The 23,398-nt window shown below is 45.0% G+C and overlaps 1 protein-coding gene across 3 annotated transcripts; it reads left to right on the top strand.

Moving 5' to 3' along the window:
• Positions 1–240: 240 nt before the first annotated feature.
• Positions 241–7,049, top strand: LOC119361629 (nodulin homeobox-like). 3 transcript variants are annotated; one of them, XM_037626760.1, is made up of 17 exons: positions 241–393; positions 796–921; positions 995–1,150; positions 1,415–1,498; positions 1,598–1,723; positions 2,631–2,846; positions 3,286–3,417; positions 3,522–3,605; positions 3,705–3,866; positions 3,976–4,267; positions 4,358–4,474; positions 4,569–4,641; positions 4,796–4,856; positions 5,180–5,296; positions 5,375–5,797; positions 5,940–5,974; positions 6,145–7,049. In XM_037626760.1, exons 2-17 carry the CDS (start codon positions 796–798, stop codon positions 6,695–6,697), a joined length of 2,757 nt encoding a protein of 918 aa, XP_037482657.1. In that variant the 5' UTR covers positions 241–393; the 3' UTR covers positions 6,698–7,049. The 3 variants fall into 3 exon arrangements, with proteins under 3 accessions (XP_037482657.1, XP_037482659.1, XP_037482658.1); XM_037626762.1 differs by having other exon boundaries at positions 5,940–5,979; positions 6,145–6,280; XM_037626761.1 differs by lacking the exons at positions 241–393; positions 796–921 and having other exon boundaries at positions 1,103–1,150; positions 1,581–1,723.
• The last annotated feature ends 16,349 nt before the right edge of the window (positions 7,050–23,398 follow it).

Below are 23,398 nucleotides of genomic sequence, written 5' to 3'. Positions count from 1 at the left end.
TATCGCCACTTCTCCTATGTCATCGTCAGAGGGGAGTGAAAATTTTAGTGAGAGGGAGGGATGGATATTGGGCCTCCGGTTGGTTGGTTGGTTGGTTGTAGATCCAATCAATATCCGACTTGGGAGGAAGAGAAATTACGTCCGCCTGCCACTCTCCTCTCATCTCTCTCCCTCTCCCTCTCCCTGCGACGAGCGAGCGAGCGGCTCCCCTCCCCTCCCCTCCCCTCCCCTAGGGTTTCGCCCTCCGCCGTCCCCGTCCCCGTCCCCGTCCCCGACCACCTCCGCCGCCGCGGCCCACCGCCACCGAGCTCCCACGCTGCCAGATCCGCCGCCCAGGCCCCGCTCTCGCCTCCGCCCCCGGCCTCCAGCTTCACCTAGATCGGGACAGACAAGGTGCGTGCGTGCGTGCGCATTTCTTCCTTCTCATCACTCTATCTATGTATCTATGTATGTATGTATGTATTCCTCAGCCGCCGCCGACTTTCGCTAGATTTTCATTATTACTACTGTAGCTAACAAAGAGTACAATAAGCTTAAGCTCCAAGCAAATTAGTTAGTTAGTTACCTGGTGAGTGAGCGACTGACTGACTGACTTTGGCCAAATTTTCCGACATGTCTAGTTTGTGATGATGCGGCAATGCTCGTTTATTTAGCATTCAGATCCAGTAATATAAGTCAATTTGTGAATGCCATGCTGCATTCCTTGTTGTACAAATGATGATGCACAGGCTCTGAGTCAGTTCGGAATCCGACATGATTTCAGAAAACTACTTACGTTTTCATTGTTGGGTGCAGATGATTGACATGATTTCAGCTGTCCAAGACCTTAGTGGGCTGACCACCAGGGAACTTGGTGAGATGCTCAAGGAGTCCGACAGCTTCGTCTTGCAGTCCAAGGCGCAAAACGGAGGTCCAGAGCAGGTGCTTGCTTGTTAGGAGGTACAATGTTCACACCTGTTTCAGCCACCCTTTCGCTCACGCGTCTTCTCTGCAGGTGGACATGGAGAAGCTTGTCTCGTCGCTTCCTCTCCATCTTCTTGCTCTAAGTTTGGATATCGGAAGAGGCACAGATTTGACATATGTGCTCCGTGGCGTGCGCTTTTTGCATTGCTTGTCTGAGCTAGCAACTCGCCACACCAAGCTGGAGCAGGTAAACTTCTCGTTATTTAACACTGGCTCGTCCGTTTCATCATATATGAATTTCTTACCCTGTTCATTTGAATCTTGATGTTCCGCGAGTGCTCTCTTTCTCCATGTCATAGTTGACTCGTGAGTCACATCATATGGTCTTTCTGTCTTGTCTCCGATAAAGCTTAATTCCTTCAGTAATTTTGGTTTTACTGTATGATATGATTAAATGCTAAATGAGTAAAAGACGGGCATTGAGTCACGGTGCTTCTTTATCTTCGTGCAGGTTCTTCTGGATGATGTCAAGTTATCTGAACAAGTTATGGACCTGATATTCTACCTGCTATCCGTTCTGTCCCACTGGAAGAAGGTTCGGCAACCACCAAATTATTCATTGAGGGCGGCATGCTTATACTTAACTGTTACCATTTCATACTAATTTCTGGTAACAGCTATTGTTCTAAATTAGGAAGATCATCTCGGCGCTTCTCCCTTCATACATTCATCACTCGTAGCAGGAAGTCTTCATCTGATGACGAGTTACTTCTCATCTCAGTGGCATGAACTTGTTCATATTCTTCTTGCACATCCAAAGGTAAGTAGTAGGTAACCCATATGGTAATTTAGTGGTTATTTCGTTCCATGGCTTGATTCTGAAGAAACTGTGAAATATAAAAGCATGTAACTAGCTTTCAGAATTTATAGCATGTTAATGTTTAAATTCTACTCCCTCCGTCCCATAATATAAGATCTTTTTTGACACTATGATAGTGTCAAAAAAGATATTATATTATGGCGCGGAGGGAGTATTTTTTAACCTCGCACCTATTTTGCATTGCTTTTGATTTCTGAACTCCCAGATTTTGTTGTTTTTCATCATCACGCCAACTTTTCTGTAATAATCCTGTTGCGCTGCAAGTTGATTTCATAAATGATAATGACATGTTTATCGCTGGTTTTGTCCTCATCCTGAATAGAATTTGTAACATATTGCGGAGTGTCAACTTTTTTCTTAGAGATTCCAATCAGATTCATTTATACTTGTGGCATTTTGTGGTTCAACCAGATTAGTAACAAGTGTAGCTCCCTGGCCAATCTGAGCTAAAATTAGTAGTGTTCTTAAAATGTGTCAACTTCTGCGCTATATTATTGCAGGCTGTTATCCGCAGGCATCATTTTATTATATAATACTAAGAGATTATGTTAGTGTTTAACTTCCTTTAGCTATTCTACTGGGCTATCTGAACCTTCGTTGCTGATAAGTTTTTGCTGACTACTGTTTAGTTATTGATTCCTGTTTCCTTTATACATCTCAGTAGAAAGATATTTCGGTAGAAAAAAAGCAAACACCTGACCTTCGCATAGTTCTTTCTTTGTGTACTCCCTGGATCACTATGACATCCTTTGATATGAATGTTATACCAGCAAGACATAGATCTGCCTGCTAGGTACTTTGTATTCAATCTGTTCATCGCTGTTAATATTTGCTGTTTTGTGGTCAGGTTGATATCTTTATGGATGTAGCCTTTGATAGTCTGCACGAAGATATGAGGTTATTGAGTGTCAGGCTATCAACATTGGGCACCAAAGCCTTTCCTGTTGGCCCTTTTGACTCACAACTCACTTACTTCATATGCCAACAGTGTGAAGCATCATTGCAATTTCTTTTGTCACTGTGCCAGCAGAAGTTATTCCGAGATCGTATTTTAAAAAACAAGGTCCCGTATATCCCTATGCGTCTCATTTCCTTGTATTTTCTTTGAAATGCATTTCCTTGTAACGGAAAAACTGCTGAATGTGAGCTCCTTTTCTTCTTTATGATTTATCAAGATATACTTGTTTCGGCATACTGACCAGTGATGCAAATAGAATTATATCACACTAACTCTCTCCCTAAAAAAACTCATTACTTGTTCTCCAGTTTTAGTTCAATTCCATCTCGTTACCCCCTTGCATAAGATTTCCAGAAAATAGATTAACTGATTAACCTAGACTAATCTAGTGTGTGGAATAATACTTTAATTTAGTGACACATACATCTTCCTTTGTTTTCTACTAAAAGAAGTGAGTACATACTCAAATATGTTACTGTTTCTGTATATCATTACATCGTGTATGCCCTTGGAGGATATTGACTTAAGAAGTTACTAAATGCAGGAGCTCTGTAGAAATGGAGGTATACTGTCACTCTCGTTTACGATATTGAAGTTAGGTGTTCCAGAATGGCTGAAAGGATCAACTGACATCGCTTCTTCCATTTCCAGACAGAAGGCTAAAATCCTTTCTATTGTAAGTTTGTTGTGAGTCTTGAATTACTTTGTTTTTCAAGTACTAGTACTGTGTACTGCCAGTGTTGAGTTTATAACTAATGCCTGGTATAAAACATTCTCTAGCTGTTACAACTGTGTGAATCTGAAAGTATTTCTTACCTCGATGAAGTCGCCACTTTACCAAAGAGCATGCAACTAGGGCTGGAGGTTAGTTCTGACCACAGCTGGGGATGAAATAACTCATTTTTTGCAGCATCTGAAAATATCATTCAGTTGCTATCAAATTTATCACAATGATTGCTGCAGGTTCTTGATTTGCTGAAGATTGCATTTGGAAGGAAACAAAAACCTGCTGCCGGTCCCCATGATAAGAGTTACCCCGTGGGTTCTGTGCTTATCAGTGCATTGCGCCTCGTTGACGTCTTTTCTGATGATTCAAACTTTAGATCTTCCTTCATAACTAATACTGTAAGCTTTGAAACCAACTTCTTTTAACACCTACCTTGATAGGGTTATATATAGTCCTTTTGCAACTGCAAAACTGTTACCAATTCAATTCTGTTCATCTTTTCTGTAGATTCCCTTTCTGACGCAAATTTTGGCGACTCCTCATGATGAGTTTGTCTCGAGTTGGTGCTCTGTCGATCTGCCAGTGATAGAAGATGATGCTAATCTGGATTATGATCCATTTGGTGCAGCTGACCTGGCACTGTTAGCTGCTTCAAATATGCTGACTGAAGCTAAAGTTAACTATTCATGCAATTTTCGCTCTATCAGCATGCCTTCAATACAATATGCACAGACAAGAACATCCTGTGTGGTGAAAATAATAGCAAATTTGCACGTCTTTGTTCCAAACATATGCGAAGGTCAGAACTTCTCTTAGTTGCTATGAGATGCCGTATGATTTTTTGTGTAACCTTGTTAAACGCAAGTTCCGTTGTCATGCATGTTAACAGAGCAAGAAAGAGACCTCTTTCTTCAGAAATTTCAGAAATACTTGTTATCAGAGAGTCCCAAGCCATCATTGGACCATCCAGCAGCTGATGAGATCACTATAGTTTGTACAAACTTGGGTACAGTCACTTGTATTTTTTGTTTTATAATTTGTTGTGATTATGTTAATTCCTCGCATTGCATATCTAACGTCTCCTTTTGCTGGTTTTGCAGGATCTTTGTCCCATTATGCTAAATCATTAATCCCTGGTAATTTGTTAAATGAGGAAGATGTGCAACTATTAAGGTGGGTAATATCATTTTGACTGGTCCTTGGTGTGCCACATAGAAACAATATTTTATACTTTTCTTGTTGTATGCCTGATTGGTTTAAATTTGTTGCCCTCACCTGACAACTTCTTTGTTGACGCTTCTCTAAGCTTTACCTTTCCTCTCTGCAGTGATTTTGCTTATAAGTTGCAACGTTGGTGTAAATCGCAAGTTGGACAGAGAATATCGCAGGTTTGTTTGCTTTACGCACTGATCTCAAAGATCATACCAAAGCATTATGTTTAGGCTCTCTGTTCTCTGGTTCTCAAGAGATAATCTGTAAAATTAGTAAATTACATTTCTGCAAGTATAGTTTTAAAGTGCATAATGTCGTCAGGCAAATTCATTGTTTCTTTTGTATGGCTGGTGTGATGGGTGTGCTCAGTGTGTAAACTAGAAAATAGCCTGGAACCATGCATTGGGTGCCAGCTTCATACTTCTTAGCAGTCTACTCAAAAGTTTTTGCCAGTACCTCATTTTCTTATGTTAGATGATTTCCTTATGTGATGTTTTAGGTGGCAAAAAGTGACGTCACATCAGAAATGAAGGTAGACTTGCAACCGGTGCAGCAGCCCCAGCCCCAGCCAGCAAGGGCTAGCGTTCCAGATCCCAATATGGATGGCCCTCCTAAGGTAACATTATCGATTACATTAATATTAGCCATTGACTTGGTAATGTATTTGATCCCAATCCAAAATTGATGCTAGCAGGATGTGCAAAACATCGAAGAGTCTATGGCGACGCCCCCCATGAAACAAGATGGAAATGCTAGGGATGAGACTCCAAGAAACCGTGCCACTACAAATGGTGGGGTCCTGCAAAATTCAGTCGGTCAGAACCTAATCCATCTTGGTGTTGCGAGGACGACTAGCGCGGGCTATCCGGGTCCCAGTACTGCTACCAGCATGGAGGTCCCGCGCTGCAGAAGTGTAGACCATTTCAAAACACCAGAACCTACCAAGGAAAGTGGTCTCCGGGACGAGGATGAGAGGCAGCCTAGTAGGAGAGGAAAGAAGCGAACCATCATGAATGACGGGCAGGTAAATGAAATTGAGAATGCTCTGGTTGATGAGCCCGAGATGCATAAGAATGCCGCTTCCCTTCAGACATGGGCAGAGAAGCTGAGTGGGAAGGTATTATATATTATATGCCTTTTATTCTTTTTCTTGTTGCGAATGATATATATGCCTTTTCAGTTGGGTAAATGTTTCATTAGGTCTGACTTAACTAGTTTGTGCCTCGTCTGATTCGTGAAAATGCGTCCTTGCTTTTCAGGGTGCGGAGATCACATCATCACAACTAAAGAATTGGTAAGGTGAAATTATCCGTCTTCTTTCCTAGGAATGTACTGCTCCATAATATGACCAACTCTTAGCCCTTCAAATTTACTTGTTTCTATATCATTCATACAGATCGCCTTTTTGTGCCTGCTTTCTCATCTGTTTGTAATAATAGCCTTTTTCTTTTAAATTCTGTATAGGCTGAACAACAGAAAAGCCAAGCTTGCTCGTATCGCGAAAGAAAGAGGAGTGCCATACGATGGCGAGGGTGCCGACAAGTCATCTACACCAGCTACTTCTCAGTTGGGCGACTCCTCAGAGAGTGCCGGCGAGGAGAGCTATCTGCCGCCTTCAAGGGTGCTGAATGCTCTAGGCTTATCCAACTCCAAGGGCAGCAGCAGGCTCGTTACCCCAGACTCGAGCGAGCAAAGTACACAAGACATGATGACGAGCCGCCCGTTCACAAGATCATTGTCATTCGAGCCTGGCCGCCCCGTTCTGCTGATGGACAACGAAGGGAGCGAAGTTGGCAGGGGCGAGATCTTCCAGGTCGAGGGCAGGGCGCAGGGGAAGAGCCTGGCAGAGAGCCACATCTGCATCATCGACGTCACCGAGCTCAAGGTTGAGAAGTGGAGGGAGCTCCCCCACCCTTCCGAGGCATCCGGGAGGACTTTCCAGGAGGCGGAGTCGAGGCACGGCGGCGTGATGAGGGTGGCCTGGGATGTCGTCAGGCTCGCTCCAGTGGCGACGTAGGGTGGTTGGTTCCCTTTTGTGGTGTCGGGAATGTAGAAAGAAGCCGCCCTCGATCCCGTCTGGGTGGGCGTCGAGAAGGTACACACAGCGAGTAGAGAGAAGCTTCCCTGTCAATCTAGGATCTGAAGCAAGGAATGAATCTTGGAGGCCGGCTCTTATTGTAACTATTGTTTGGTGAAAGCCAGCCTCCCTCCCTGTCATCTGTCAATGACTCTGTGTATCCTTCCTTATGTTGCATCCTCTTCTTAGGGTTTACTAATTTTGCTATATCCGTCGCAACGCTGGTATGTTGCCATGTGACATACAAACAAATGTATCTTTCGTTTCTGATACCTGAGAATGTTCGGAATTCTTTCGAGACCCGCGGCGCTTGGGTTCAAACTTTTAGGTTGGGGAAGCAGGTGCAGTTATACATGCAAAATTCATATACATGATCACGGGAAATGCGCAATCTCAGTTCCGGCGGAAACCTGAAGATGCTCTCTTCATGTATCCATCAAAAGGGCGCTCCTTTTGTTGTTGTGCAAATAAAGAAAATGCCAATGTGCTTTCAATTATGTATCCATCCTTTTGAGGTTGTGCCCCCTCGGGGCACCCCCGAGATGCAGCTCTGGCCCATAAAAAAATTGCAAAAACTTTCACGGTGACTAATTTTGATATTGATTTCCTGCGATGTAAAAAACATGCAGAAAACAACAACTGGCACTTGGCACTATGTCAATAGGTTAGTATCAAAAAGCGATATAAAATGACTATAAAATGATTGTAAACATTCAAGAATGATAATATAACAGCATGGAACAATAAAAAAATTATATATACGTTGGAGACGTATCATTTGCCTCAGCCACTTCGAGAAAATTATGCAGGCCCTCAATATACTCGCAGGTGCGTATGTCACCGTACATCCATTGCCGGTCCGTCTGCGTGCATTATATAATTACTAGTACAAATGCCCGTGCGTTGAACGGGCAAAAAATATTGTGAAGCCAGCCCCATGTGATAGTACGCGCCATTTCTTATATACAATTCTGATAAACATCATTAATAAGTCTATAGTGTTATCGCTTTTCGAAGTATGAAGTGTAGACGTAAAGAAGCCACCCTAACATCCTTCTTCTGATGGAAGAGTAGTGGTGCATGGAATAGTCTAGTAATTGGTTATATATATATTTTTAAACACATTTTTTATTTTTATAAAATAATTAAAAAATTCTGAAATTTTAATATTTTTATGAGAATTGAAACATGTTTCGAAAATGAACACTTTTAACCATGTTTTTTAAGCAAAATTTTGTGACTTATTTTAAAAAAGTTGAAATCATTTTTGGGAATTTTGAGCATTTTTTTTAAAGTGTGAACATATTTAAAAGCATTTTTTTAAGCAAGAAGAATTTGAAACACTCTGTATTTAAAAAAAACACGCTCGGTGTCTGCAATTAAAAAAAGGATTGTTGCTGTCCATACTAAGTAGTATAAAGTTGAGAAAGTCATAGGGATATCCTTTGATGGCGCCTACTTCAATTTAGCACTATCATCGAGTGAAAGAGAAATGGTGTAATTGTCTTTAGCAGGATATACAAATGGTAGAATTGTTGTATACTATTCAAAGGTTCAAGGGAGAAAAATATCATAGGCCCCTATCCAATAAACATTCGTCAAGACACTTGTTCACATGGTCACAACATGTTCTAATATAACCAATTCCAAGGCAATAACCTTAGCTATGGGACCTAAAAAAGCAAGTTTTTCCTCCCCATCATAGCTAAATTTCAGGTTGATGCACTGTTGTCACATTCTCTCTACTCTTCATCCCTCCCTCTCCCCATCCCGTCTCACCAACGATGTCGGTGACATCCAGAGTTGAGGAATATCTTAATTGTCGGCAAGTCCGGGTGAGCTCCAAAATATCTTCTCCCTTAAGAAGTATTTATTTCCAATATTTCACTTATTTTTAATTATTGTATCTGATGATGTATTCATAAGTTGTGGTAGGCATGAACATTAAACTATGGCTGTAACAAAAAAACAACGACAACTAATTAGGGCAACTCTAACGCGCCGACACAAACTGTCTGCGTGTGTCCGTTTGGGTCGAAACAGAAATAAATCATGGCCCAACGCGCCGACACAAATGGACGAGCGTTCATTTTTTGTCCACTCACGATGTTTTATCGACCCAAATTTGGATCGGGTTTGCGTCGGTGCGAACACGAAGCACACGCGCGCGACACCCTCCTTGTCCTCCCCATGGGCTGCAAGTCGGTGACACATTGGCCATTCCCCTTCTCTCCCACCGACAACCACCACACACGGCCGCCGCCCCTCCCTCGCCGTTGCCGCCTAGTTTCGGTGTCCAGGCCGCCGCTTGCACCCACATACCGCCCTCAGCAGCACGCCGTACCTGATGACTGTTCTTGCCGGCGTTGGTGGACTGTTTTCGCCGCGGCCATAGCACCCCAATGTCTAGGCCACCTCTCGCCTCCGCCCCCAGCAGCAACACTCCAAGCTACTATGAGATTTAACTTTTATCTTTCAAATGTATTTGTGCCAATTGATTTGTAAACCATGAGATTTTGTTTGGTTGTGAAACTATAAAATATTTGTGTTTGGTTGAATTATGTGAACTTTGGGCAATTTTTTTGATAGACACAAAAAGAGTAAAAGTTGACTGGATACCTGCCGCGCGGATGAAAATGCATCAGCGCGTTGGGCACACTATCAATCAAAATGCAAACAAGGTGAACAAAGCTGAAAACCACGACCCAAAGGACGAAAAATGAATAAAATTTGCGTCTGTTTGCCTCGATACGTTGGAGTTGCCCTTATATCGGTGCTCATTTAGATTTCTTTTGCAATCGATGCTAGTACCTTGTGGTCGGTGCAGCCATTAAAAAAACAAATCCACACCAACAAATCCCCACCGAGAAGCTCTCCACTACGTGTACTTTTATTCTGCAATCTCCATTCCTCTGGAGCAGCGGTGCTCTTCTCCTCCTCTATCTATCCATCCATCCAGCGAGCCCACGAACCCCATCACTCCATCAGCGTTGCCCTTCTCTCTATCCGTGCTCCAGCCACACCACACCACGCACCCATGTCTTCCACAGCCCACACCGTGGCGTTCCCCTCTCTCTTCTTGCCCGTGGCGCCCGGGTCGAGCACTGATGGTCGGATCCCCTCTTTTGGTGTTGGTTCCGTTGACCCCATCTCTCTCTCTCTCTTCTGATTTCCCAGGCCCGTTGACCCCATCTCTGCGATTTCCCAGACCGTAACACCCGCGACCGATGGCTGCTTCGTGTTCATCGGCCCATTGCAGCGCGGCTTTGGCTGGGCCTGCGCGCACGGAGCTGGCTGGGCCTGTGGCAGAGGCGCGGCAGCGATGGCCTGCTCAGGGTCGACCTCGGCGGCAGCTTGACGGGGCCGCTTGGATCTGTGCCGGCACTCCGGATTGGCATGGATCCGCAGTGGCATCCTCCTCATCCTGATTCTCTCCATCGTCGCCGGCACGGCCTCGGGGTCCGCGCTAGTGGATGACAGGTGCGCCGCGGGCTCGCTGTCCCCGTGCGGCGCCTCCTTCTCCGCCACCTCGTCCACCCCGTTCGCCGCGGCGGCCTCCAACGCTGCCGGCCTGCATACGAAGAAACATAGGGCATGCGAAAGGGATTTTTTGTTTTACCAAATCGTTTTTCCTAGAGCCACTTACGTGGGGAGTGCGGGTTCAATTTCCAGAAATGGGAAGGGCCTTTTTGCAATAATTCCACGACAGGTGTGCGGGCAAAATAAAGTTGACATGATATTTTGGCCCATATATGTATCTGTACGAAGGAGGCCCAACACCCAGCAACGTTAAAATTGAGATCAGCTTTTAGTACCACCTCGCCACCTCGTATGTGATCAAAACTAATGAGAAAAAAAACTAATTGCGGGACGAAACCAAGAATATCACCTTGCTTTAATAGTAGGTATAGATATAGATATAGATATAGATATAGATATAGATATAGAAGTGTATCAAAAACCATTACAGAACATCATGAATAGAGAAGTGACCAAATTAACACAAGTCATCATCACCTTAAACCAAAGTACAATAGTGATCAAATATTATTACGGAAAAAATAAATACATAAAAGTTCATACATAGTTCTCATTGAACAACATATAGCTCTCTAGAGTATCTAATTAAAACATACATTGAAACTATGTAAAACATTTCAATACAACAACAAATGTGATCATCACCTTAAACCAAAGTACAATAGTGATCAAATATTATTACGGAAAAAATAAATACATAAAAGTTCATACATAATTCTCATTGAACAACATATAGCTCTCTAGAGTATCTAATTAAAACATACATTGAAACTATGTAAAACATTTCAATACAACAACAAATGTGATCATCACCTTAAACCAAAGTACAATAGTGATCAAATATTATTACGGAAAAAATAAATACATAAAAGTTCATACATAGTTCTCATTGAACAACATATAGCTCTCTAGAGTATCTAATTAAAACATACATTGAAACTATGTAAAACATTTCAATACAACAACAAATGTGATCATAATCGCAACTATGGTAAGAATTGATCCAACGGCATAATGATACCAAGCTTCAGTATGAATGTCATATTTTCTAGCCTTTCTAATCTTCAAGCGCATTGCATCCATCTTGATATTGTGATCATCGACGACATCCGCAAAACGTAACTCCAATTCCATCTTCTCCTCCTCAATTCTTTTCAATTTTTTCTTCAAGTAATTGTTTTTTTTTCAACTAAATTTAACCTCTCGACAAGAGGGTCGGTTAGAATTTCCGGTTCACATATCTCCTAGATAAAAAAATCTATGTCATGTTGGTCAGCACAATTGTCATAAACACTAAATGAAACAAATAGTTATAAAAGATAATATACCACATCCGAATCATAGATAGGACGGGGGCCTTCGGCGGCGATAAACCATGACACTATATAATAATAAACAATAATAAAAGTAAGAAAAATATACAAGAATTTTTTTTCTTGTAAAAAGAAGATAATAACAAGAGGCGATGCTGGTGATGTGACCGGCGATGTGATGTCGGTGATGGTGTCGGCGATGTGATCGGCGTGGTGGTGCCGGCGATGTGATCGGCGTGGGCGATCAACGGCGGTGAGGACGGGGACGGGACGGGACGGGACGGACCGCCAAAGCTACAAATCTTGAGGAAAATGGAGTTTTGAGGTCGAGCTTCGAGAGGAGAAAGCTTAAGTGTGGCTTGGGCATTTCATCGAACACCTCATGTGCATGCATAGAAGGGAGACATGCAGAGCTCATGCACACATCTCACATGGCCAAAAAATAGAGGAGTGAGCAGGCAGGGGCGTGTATATATAGACATCTCTTTAGTCCCGGTTGGTGGCTAGAACCGGGACAGAAGCCTGCTCTTTAGTCCCGGTTCCAGCCACCAACTGGGACTAGAAGGCAGGAGGCCCTTTAGTCCCGGTTCGTGTCTGGAATCGGGACCAAAGGTGCTAGATGAACCGGGACCAATGGCACCAGAGGCCAGGCCGCAGCCCTGGCCTCACGAACCAGGACTAAAGGGCCCACTGGTCCCGGTTCGTAGCTGAACCAGGACCAATGCCCTTTTCAGGCCTGGACCAAAGCCCTGTTTTGTACAAGTGCCCCTGGTTTAACTGAGATAATCCTAGAATCTCTTGTGATAAAAAAAGTAGAAGCATATAGTACACCATCCAATGTCCTAGGATATTACTCCCTTCGTTCCTAAATATAAGGCTTTTTAGTGATTCCATTACAGACTACATACCGAGCAAAATGAGTGAATCCACACTCTAAAATGCATCTATATACATCTGTATGTAGTTCGTATTGAAATCTCTAAAAAAAGATTTTTATATTTAGAAACAAAGGGAGTAGTAGAGAAGAGGCTGGTACTATACACATGGTTTGTACTGTACTACTAATTTAGGGCTCACGGTTGACATCACAGTACCAACTGAAGCATAAGTCTAACTGCACTAACCTTTTGGTACAACAGAAACATGCATGCTACTCCCTTCTCTAATATAAGACCTTTTAGCTATGTCAAAATATTGACTACATACATACTAAAATGAGTGAGCATACATACTAAAATGTCTTATATTAGGGAATGGAAGGACTACCATCTCACAAACTACTCTTGCAAGTGGGGCCCATGGGTGCATTCGACAGAGAAACAATTCGTTACTCATACATTGCATTGCATCAACTCACACAACTCAACAAAGTCATACACATGTATTCCTGCACCCCTGGGTTTTTTATGACAGTTGCATGACCAGCACTAGGCCGGGCAAAGTGGGCAAACGCCTGGGCCCAAAGAAGAGGTGGGCGATGGTACAGAAAACCACTATACTACTATCGGTTAAGTCCAAAGATCATTGCACATGTGTAACAGAATCCTAATTCTGCAGGAGCAAATCTACATCACATCAAAGTAACAACCAATATGATAGGAGACAGTGAATCTGATAGGCGGCAGTCTAATAGGCAACAATGAGCTTAGTTAGCATGTTAGTCTATTTCTCTAATAGACATCCTGTAGGTGGTACTGAAATCTATGTACACTAGTCTATGTTCAAACCATACATAAGTTTTAATTTTAAAAATCGGCATTAGCACTTGTATGCACTTGATGAGACCAAATGTCTAGAGGAGTATACCAAATAAATAATGTATGTAAGCATAAATGAATCGCCAATATGTTTATGTTTGTTGGTGATCAGTGTTATTTTAATACCATATATATGTTGAACTTATTACCAAATCTAACTGTAACACATTTGCAAACGTTAAAATTTATATTCTACAAGGTTCTATAAATATGCACACCTAATAATACACTAGAAATTATTTTTAAGATATTAGTTGGACATTATTCTTTAGATAGCTATAACATGAATATATACACATACATACTAATATGTATATGTGCACTATATAATTTGTGAAATTGACACAAAAGTGATTCCTATATAATTTATGTTATACCATTTAATTTACATTTAGCATGCACAAACTGATTAGTGATATGCATTACAATTTATAACAAAGAACACTTGTTAACTATAACAACTAACCAATGTGGTTAATTATACCAACTAAATAATCAAAATTATACTCCTTAATATTGTATTATGATAGAAATAAAATAAATAAGAGTAAAAGTTTGGTACAAAACTATTTATTTTTTTGCTCTCAATTCCAAATTTATTTGGACCGTTCCTGGACGGTTTTGGGGTGGAAACACGAATCATATGAGCATGATGAAAACTAGCTTGACGATAATTCCCATGTGTCCTCGGGAGCGCTTTGCTTTATATAAGAGTTTGTCCAGGCTTGTCCTTTGCTACATAAGGGATTGGGCCACCTTGCTGTACCTTGTTTACTTTTGTTACTTGTTACCCGTTACAAATTACCTTATCACAAAACTATCTATTACTTATAATTTCAGTGCTTGTAGAGAATACCTTATTGAAAACCGCTTGTCACTTCCTTTTGCTCCTTGTTGTGTTCGACACTCTTACTTATTGAAAGGACTACAATAGATCCTCTATACTTGTGGGTCATCAAGACTCTTTTCTGGCTCCGTTGCCGGGGGAGTGAAGCGCCCTTGGTAGGTGGAATTTGGTAAGGAAACATATATATAGTGTGCTGAAATTTACTGTCACTTGTTACTATGAAAAAAAAAATCCTTTGAGGGGCTTGTTTGGGGTATCTTCACCCTGACTAGAAGAGCAAAGAGTTGCTCCTCAACCTAGTGAACCTACTGAAAATGTTTACTTTGAAATTCCTTCGGGTATGATAGAGAAACTGCTAGCTAATCCTTTTACTGGAGATGGAACATTTCATCCCGATATGCACCTAACCTATGTGGATGAAGTTTGTGAATTATTTAAGCTTGCAGGTATGCCCGAGGTTGTTATCAAGAATAAGGTCTTCCCTTTATCTTTGAAGGGAAAGGCATTGACATGGTTTAGGCTATGTGATGATATTGGGTCATGGAACTACAACCGATTGAAATTGGAATTTCATCAGAAGTTTTATCCTATGCATCTGGTTCATCGTGATCGTAATTATATATATTTTTGGCCTCGCGAAGGAGAAAGTACCGCTCAAGCTTGGGGGAGGCTTAAGTCAATGTTATATTCATGCCCCAATCATGAGCTCTCAAGAGAAATTATTATTCAAAATTTGTATGCTCGGCTTTCTGAAAGGACATGCGGTGCCCCATGTGTGGTTTTGGTAATTGATGACAATCTCTATGGACTAATGGTTGTCTTGAGTTATATTTGAAGGATTTGTCCATAGGCTTTTCTTGAAGTCCATGTGTTGGTTTCAAGGAGTTTATGAGTTGACCAAGGTGCTATTAAGGAATTATTCAAAGATTGGTCATGTGAGTGTTGAGCTTATTGCAAGCATATCTTGAAGAAGAAGATTGTGTGATCATTCATGTTTGCCTTCAAGACATCATCCAAATGAAGAGAGTTGGAAATATTTAAGGTTGATCAAGACTAAGTCAAGAGTGAATCAAGTTGATCAACTCACAAAGCGTAGAATATGTACCGAGAGGGATCAAGTGATCCCATGGTATGGTAAGCATTGTCCATTGTGCTTTGTGTACTAACCCATGGCCTATGTGAGAGTTCTATGTGGGGTTAGGTGCGTGTTCATGGGCTTGCATCAAGATGCATTGGATGCTCGGCTCAGTCACAAGGAAGGTGGTGCCACCATGAGCTTATTGGAGTCAAGCTAGGATGCTCAATGAACTACTATCTTCTACCTTCAATTGGTTTCTTCTACATCCTTCCAATGATATCTCGGTAACAAGTATCTATTCATGCATTATTTTCTTGCATTCAACCTTGTGTAGGTTGCATCTTGGCATGCTATTCATTCAATCTTGTGATACTTGTTTCCTTTCTCAAAGCATCTCAACGATGATCTCATGTTGCTAGTTGTGATGTCTTTGATGGTTGTGTGGTAGGAATTCATTTATATACAATAAGACCATATCTAGCCATGTGCTATGCTTGGAAGCAAATATCTTATTGGTATATGTATGACTTTCTTTTGGATATCTTGTTCCTTCGTGTTGTAACTATTTCGGGTGTACATCCTTCTTTGTAGATATATATCATCATGATTTCGTCTACCTAGAATCTTATACACTTGAGAGAAGTTGCACATCTAGATGACATCCTTTCTTTCACGTCCACCTTGCCTTTCTTATGTTATTTCTTTGGTGGCTCCGTGAAAGATTTTGCCTTAAGTGCGTGTCTTATATCATTGCATCTTGATGCACTCTTGTGTGGTGAAGATTATTTTCCTCATGATTATCTTTACGAGGCTTTAATTGGCATCCCTCATCTTGATGAGGATTTCATCTTCTATCTTCACCATGAGTTGTCACAAGCTTTGTTGTTATCTTTTTAGTAAGCTTGTGTATCCATTTGCTTCTTGTGTGTCTTTGGGAAGGTCATGTCTTGCACCTTTGATGACCCACGAGTATAGGGGATCTATCGTAGTCCTTTTGATAAGTAAGAGTGTCGAACCCAACGAGGAGCAGAAGGAAATGACAAGCGGTTTTCAGTAAGGTATTCTCTGCAAGCACTGAAATTGTAGGTAACAGATAGTTTTGTGATAAGATAATTTGTAACGGGTAACAAGCAATGAAAGTAAATAAAGTGCAGCAAGGTGGCCCAATCCTTTTTGCAGCAAAGGACAAGCCTGGTGTCGGTGTCAAAACCGGGGGATCTCGGGTAGGGGGTCCCGAACTATGCGTCTAGGCGGATGGTAACAGGAGACAAGGGACACGATGTTTTTACCCAGGTTCGGGCCCTCTCGATGGAGGTAAAACCCTACTCCTGCTTGATTAATATTGATGATATGGGTAGTACAAGAGTAGATCTACCACGAGATCAGAGAGGCTAAACCCTAGAAGCTAGCCTATGGTATGATTGTTGTTCGTCCTATGGACTAAAACCCTCTGGTTTATATAGACACCGGAGAGGGTTAGGGTTACACAGAGTCGGTTACAATGGTAGGAGATCTACATATCCGTATCTCCAAGCTTGTCTTCCACGCCAAGGAAAGTCCCATCCGGACACGGGACGAAGTCTTCAATCTTGTATCTTCATAGTCTAGGAGTCCGGCCGACGGTGATAGTTCGGCTATCCGGACACCCCCTAATCCAGGACTCCCTCAGTAGCCCCTGAACCAGGCTTCAATGACGACGAGTCCGGCGCGCATATTGTCTTCGGCGTTGCAAGGCGGGTTCCTCCTCCGAATACTTCATAGAAGATTTTGAACACAAGGATAGTGTCTGGCTCTGCAAAATAAGTTCCACATACCACCATAGAGAGAATAATCTTTACACAAATTCAATCTGCTGACGTATTCTATAGCGTGACGTCATACTATGGCCAAACTTTTACTGGAATCGTTTTTACTGTCCCACCTCAGCGCGTTTAGCGAGGCAGTTTCCTTGGCACGTCTTGTCAAAGCAGAGATCGTGTCCCCTTATTCCGGGATTCTCATCAATACGGGCGTGGGTAACCCGACCGCGCCATTGATTACGGCGCTTGGGAGATAAGCGAGTTTTATCAGGCCGGTGGGGACGCATAGTTTCGTCCGTCCATATAAGGGGATAAGGATCCACCTTTTTACCTACGCCTTCTTCCTCGTTTGCTTATCCATTTCCGTGCACTCGAGCTCCAGCGCCCAAGTCCGCACATCTCGCCTCAACCTTCCCCAGCCATGTCCGGAGCGGGAGGCAAGTGGATGGCCTCCTCCGTCACGGAGGGGCACATCAAAAAGTTGAGGAAAGTCGGATACCTGCACAACGAAATTGCGCACCGGCTTCCAGACGAGGGGCAGGTCGTCCCCACCCCCAGGCCCCATGAGAGGGTAGTGTTCCTTCCCCATTTCCTCCGCGGATTGGGCTTCCCACTCCACCCATTCGTCCGGGGGCTCATGTTCTACTACGGCCTGGATTTCCACGATCTGGCCCCGAATTTCATCCTCAATATCTCAACGTTTATCGTTGTGTGCGAGGCCTTCCTCCGCATCAAGCCGCACTTGGGCTTATGGCTGAAGACCTTCAATGTCAAGCCGAAGGTAGTGGGCGGCCAGCAGGCGGAGTGCGGAGGCGCCATGGTAGGCAAGATGCCCAACGTCATATGGCTCGAGGGCGCCTTTGTGGAAACCATCAAAGGGTGGCAATCGGGGTGGTTCTACATCACCGAGCCGCGTGACCCTGAATGGGCAGCGGCCCCCGAATTCCGATCAGGCATCCCCACACGGCTCACTTCCTGGAAAGAGAAGGGCCTGGCGTGGGGTGATTTGGAAGAGCTGACCGGACTCCCAACCTGCGTCCAAAACCTTGTGAACAAGAAGATCAAGCTCGTCAATGTAGTCCAGGTCATGCTCATCCGCCGGATCCTCCCGTGCCAACAATGGGTCTTTAACTTGTGGGAGTTTGATCCGGCACAACACCAAACCTTGAGCAGGCTCTTCGACACTACGTATGAAGACGCCTAGAAGGTGCTATTCAAGGGCGCCGAGGCTCTCGCATCCGCTACCGAAGATCACGGATTCAGCTCGCAGCGTCAAGCCGACGAGGTAAGCTATTCTACCCTTTACGAGATTCTTGTTTTTTCATAGTCTGACTCTATGTGGGATCTAAACTCCCTTACCTTTGACAGGACTGGCTGAAGAAGTCCGAGCAGGTTAACTGTCCGGCTCCTTTGCCAGAAGACCCAGCGGACGCCCGATTAATGGGACTGCTGGTTCCGGCACCTCACGTGGTGCCGGAGAAGAAGGCCAAGAAGAAGGCTACGGGAACTCGAAAGAGTTCCCGGCGTCAGGTGTTATCGGACTCATCGTCCGATGACTCTGAGGCGGACTCCTCCGCGAAGACGAGGAGGAGAAAAAAGAGGCTTCTCCCCCAATGGGGGGAGAGAAGAAAAGGAAGGCCTCCCCAACTGGGGAGGCCGGAGGGTCCAAGAAGGGAAGGACCCTTCCTCCGGACTACTCCACCAATGCCGACGACAGCGAAGAGGGGTGGCCCTCGAGGGCTAAGCCCCTGGCGAGATCGTAAGTGTCCGGATTCTAGAATAACTCATGATTATTTATTTGTCGCATAGTGTCTTCTAACGCCGAATACAACCATGTAGCCTGCCCAAGGATGAGCTCCCCGCTTCGTCGAGCGGCTCCCTGGGTTCGTCGGATGTGAATAGCACTTCACTTCCGATGGCCGCCTCCCCTCGCGACGCAGGAGACACTGCGGTGGAGTCCCAAAAGGGGCCCAACCAGGAGGAGGTGGTCCTGGAGGCGCCGCAAGGCGACCTCCCGGACTCCGGGCGCAAAGGGGGCAACACCCTAGAGGGCTCTAATTCCGGCCCTGTGCCGGACTCCGTAACGGAACCTTCAGTGGTTCCGGAGTCCTGCAGGCAGCCCCTTCGTGAGAAGGGCAAGACTACGATGCCGGTGGCCTCCGTCCAACCGGAGACACCGGATAGCTTGCTGGAGGCGCTTAACGGCGCCTCCGTCGACGAGGCGCACCGCACTATCATGAGTGCGGTGACCCAGAAAGTTCAGTCCGCCAAGAGCAGGCTGACTGAAGCCTGTACCAGCCTCCTAACAGGCTTTGAGGTAAGTTTTTAGGATACGTAAGAATATTACCGCATAGACAGTAGCCATGATGCTTAGTTCGGTGTTCGGAAAGAAAAGCCGAGCTGAGGATCCAAAAAGATATACGCAGGAGTCTAACATAAATATGTCAATATGGGAATGCAGGCTGCGCTGCTGACCTCTGCCGCACTGACTGTGGAGGTCAATGCACTGAAGCAGAGCCTCGAGCGGTCTGAGAACGAGCTCGGCCTTGCCAAGAAGCAGCTCGAGGACAAGGAAGGTAAGTAATACCTTATTAAAGTAATACCTTATAGAAAGGATTTGGTTGCAAAAAATGACAGGAATAACGTGGGTATTGCAGGGGCCACGAACGAGGTGGCGACCCTGAAGGAAGCGGTGTCCAAGGACGAAAACAGTGCGGCCTTGGAGCGCGCCGAGCGAGAGAAGCAGGAGGCGCAGGTGGCGGAGGTGCGGCAAGAGCTCCAGGCTCTCATGGAAAAGCACGAGAGTTTGGAGCGTGACTCGAAGACTCGAGAGTCCGAGCTTGCCTTGGCTCTTGAGAGTGCCAAAGCCGCTAAGGCCGAAGCCCAGAAGGCCCTCGAGGAGATCAAGGCGATAAATAAGATAGCGGCGAGTAAGGCATTCTTTATGCAAAGCAAGCATGTAAAAGTGAATTATCTATTACTTACCTGAATCCGGAGCTCTCCAGGAGCGTTCGCCGATCTGCCCTGTAGTGTGTCTGATGCTGCCGCGTTCTACCGAGCCGAGGAGGGGAGCTCGACGAAAAAGGTGTTCTGGTCTCAATATGCTGAGGCCGGACATCCGATGCCCCTGAGCGACCAGCTGAAGCAGCTGGTCGAGCTCCACAAGGTGGCCGAACAGGCCATGAAGGGCCTCATAGTTCGGCTATGGCCTAAGGAAGCCGTGCCTGGGAGCTACTTCGGCCTGGTGCGGCGGCTGGTGGACCCCTGTCCGTGGATTGAAGTCATCAAGCACTCCGCCTGCATTGAAGGTGCCCATCGGGCCCTTGCCCGTGCTAAAGTGCACTGGGGCAAGATGGACGCTGAGAAGCTTGTGACGGACGCGCCACCGCCGGGCAAGGAGTATCGCAAGCCCGAGATGTACTATAAGGGCGTCTTGAAGGGTGCCCGCATTATAGCGGGTGAATGCTCCAAAGATGTAATTTTTGAGTAGACTTGCATTTGTTATCCTGTACGCTGAAAACTTTGTTCATATGCGCTAAGCAACGCTTATTAATTTTAAATATTACCTTCTGTGCGGCCGTTTATCAAATTTGAGAGATGGGGAGTCGTTGGCTTCAGACCCCATGCCACGAGTGCTGGGGTGTTCGGGATAAACTTGAGCGCTCTTGTTCCCATTCTTGGGTTCTTTCGAGGGAGGCGTTCAACACAACAAACGAGGCAACCGGACTATAATGCTTGAACACTCTTACTTAGCCATAGAATTCTATAATTTTAAATTTCGGTGAAGCCCCTGGTATTCGGAAGACCGAGTTCGGGGCACTATCCACGCCTTGGCCGGACAATGCCGACTCCTCGCTCTAAGCGGCATGAGTCTTTAGAGACCCGAAAAACCTCTCGAATAGCGACCGGCTCTCGCCCTATCATGACGGTCAGTTTTAGCTTTCTCCACTGAGGTGCTCAACCCAGCTCAACCGGGGCACAATCGCAGTGGTTCTCCCAGCGCTACCTTACCCGATATAACGGAACATAAGGTACCAAAACATGGGAGCCGGGCAAACCCAACTATTGACCCAAGACATGATTCGGAGCCGATGCATATAATGCTATAAGTTCGGGGTGCCGCACTTGTGAAAGTGTTTGGACTTATCACACCATGTTTTGGGGTACTTAAGCCCCTGGTGTATTGACCGTACCAAATTGTACGGGTGCAACATGTCATAGATGAACATTTATAAAGAAAAAGGAAATTCAATAATAAGTAGAAGCTATGTATTGTTTATTCAAAAGATACTGCAATGAAAGCAGAACGATACAAATAGTGCGATAAGCAAGGGATGGGACCATTTAACATGTCCCCCTCCAGGGGTAGGCTATGGGATAGTATGTAAAACACGTATACTGCTCGTAATAGAGATCACTTGGACACTCGACGTAGCTTTTCTGCTTCCCTGGCTGTTGCATCGTGAGTTCGGCGATTCTACTGCTGGACAGGGCTTCTGGAAAACGGAGTCCTGAGAATAAGAAAAAAGAAAAAAAGAAAGACACAATTGGGAGCCCCTTGTGTGGTTGAGCCGCACTCTGGGCATGCCGTCATCGTGCCCCTCCCCCTATGCCCATGGTATCTCCAGAGCATAGTTATGTACGCGTGGCACTGGTCTCGCGATTTCACGAGGGCTGGGGTTGGGGCCGCATTGCTACGCGTGCTCGGAACGCGCCAGGCGGTCTTGTTGTAGGTTACTCCGGGCGTGCTTGACTGTATCCAGACGTTTAGTAGTTGGACTCGAGAATTGCCTTAAGAGGCTGCTTTGTACTTCCGCCGCGAGGGCCGCCGTATACTCCTTCGTTCGGAGAGAGCGTTCGGTGTTTCCATTGACCGTGATTACTCCTCGAGGGCCTAGCATCTTGAGCTTAAGGTATGCGTAGTGCGGCACCGCATTGAACTTTGCAAATGCGGTTCGTCCGAGCAGTGCGTGATAGCCGCTGCGAAACGAGACTATGTCGAAGATTAACTCCTCGCTTCGGAAGTTATCCGGGGATCCGAAGACCACTTCAAGTGTAATTGAGCCTGTAAAGTTGGCCTCTACACCTGGTATGACGCCTTTAAAGGTCGTTTTTGTGGGTTTAATCCTTGAGGGGTCTATGCCCATTTTGCGCACTGTATCCTGGTAAAGCAGGTTCAGGCTACTGCCGCCGTCCATCAGGACTCTAGTGAGGTGAAATCCGTCAATGATTGGGTCAAGAACCAATGCGGCGAATCCGCCGTGGCGGATGCTAGTGGGGTGGTCCCTTCGATCAAAAGTGATCGGGCAGGAGGACCATGGGTTGAACTTTGGGGCGACTGGCTCCATCGCATATACGTCCCTTAGTGCACGCTTCCGCTCCCTTTTGGGTATGTGGGTTGCGTATATCATGTTCACTGTCCGCACTTGTGGGGGAAAGCCCTTCTGTCCTCTATTGTTCGGCGGCCGGGGCTCCTCCTCGTCATCTCTATGCAGCCCCTTGTCATTGTTTTCGGCACTTAACTTGCCTGCCTGCTTGAATACCCAACAATCCCTGTAGGTGTGGTTGGCTGGTTTTTCAGGGGTGCCATGTATCTAGCACAAGCGATCGAGTATGCGGTCCAAATTGGACGGGCCCTGAGTATTTCTTTTGAACAACTTTTTCCGCTGACCGAGTTTAGAGCCTCTGAATCCGGCATCGACTTCCGTATCTTCAGTATTATCGCCGTTAGTGCGGCGCTTGTGCTTGTTGCGACGCGACCTGCCATTGTTGTCCTTGGTATCCGAACTACCAGGGTTTTTGGTCAGGTTGTTACTGCTAGCTAGCCAGTTGTCCTCTCCCGCGCAGAAGCGGGTCATGAGTGATGTGAGGGCTGCCATGGATTTCGGCTTTTCCTGTCCTAGGTGCCGGGAAAGCCACTCGTCGCAGATGTTATGTTTGAAGGCTGCAAGGGCCTCTACATCCGGACAATCGATGATTTGATTTTTCTTGGTTAGGAACCGTGTCCAGAATTGTCTGGCCGATTCATCTGGCTGCTGAATTATGTGGCTTAGGTCATCAGCGTCTGGTGGTTGCACATATGTGCCCTGGAAGTTATCAAGGAATGCGGCTTCCAGGTCTTCCCAACAACCAATTGATTATGCTGGCAAGCTGTTGAGCCAATGCCGAGCCGGTCCTTTAAGCTTGAGTGGGAGGTATTTGATGGCGTGTAGATCATCACCGCGGACCATGTGGATGTGAAGGAGATAGTCCTCGATCCAAACCGCAGGATCTGTTGTGCTGTCGTATGATTCAATGTTTACGGGTT

The sequence above is a fragment of the Triticum dicoccoides genome, chromosome 2B (genome assembly GCF_002162155.2).
Source record: "Triticum dicoccoides isolate Atlit2015 ecotype Zavitan chromosome 2B, WEW_v2.0, whole genome shotgun sequence".
In the NCBI taxonomy this organism is placed as follows: domain Eukaryota; kingdom Viridiplantae; phylum Streptophyta; class Magnoliopsida; order Poales; family Poaceae; genus Triticum; species Triticum dicoccoides.
This window is presented reverse-complemented; position numbering and strand designations above follow the sequence as displayed.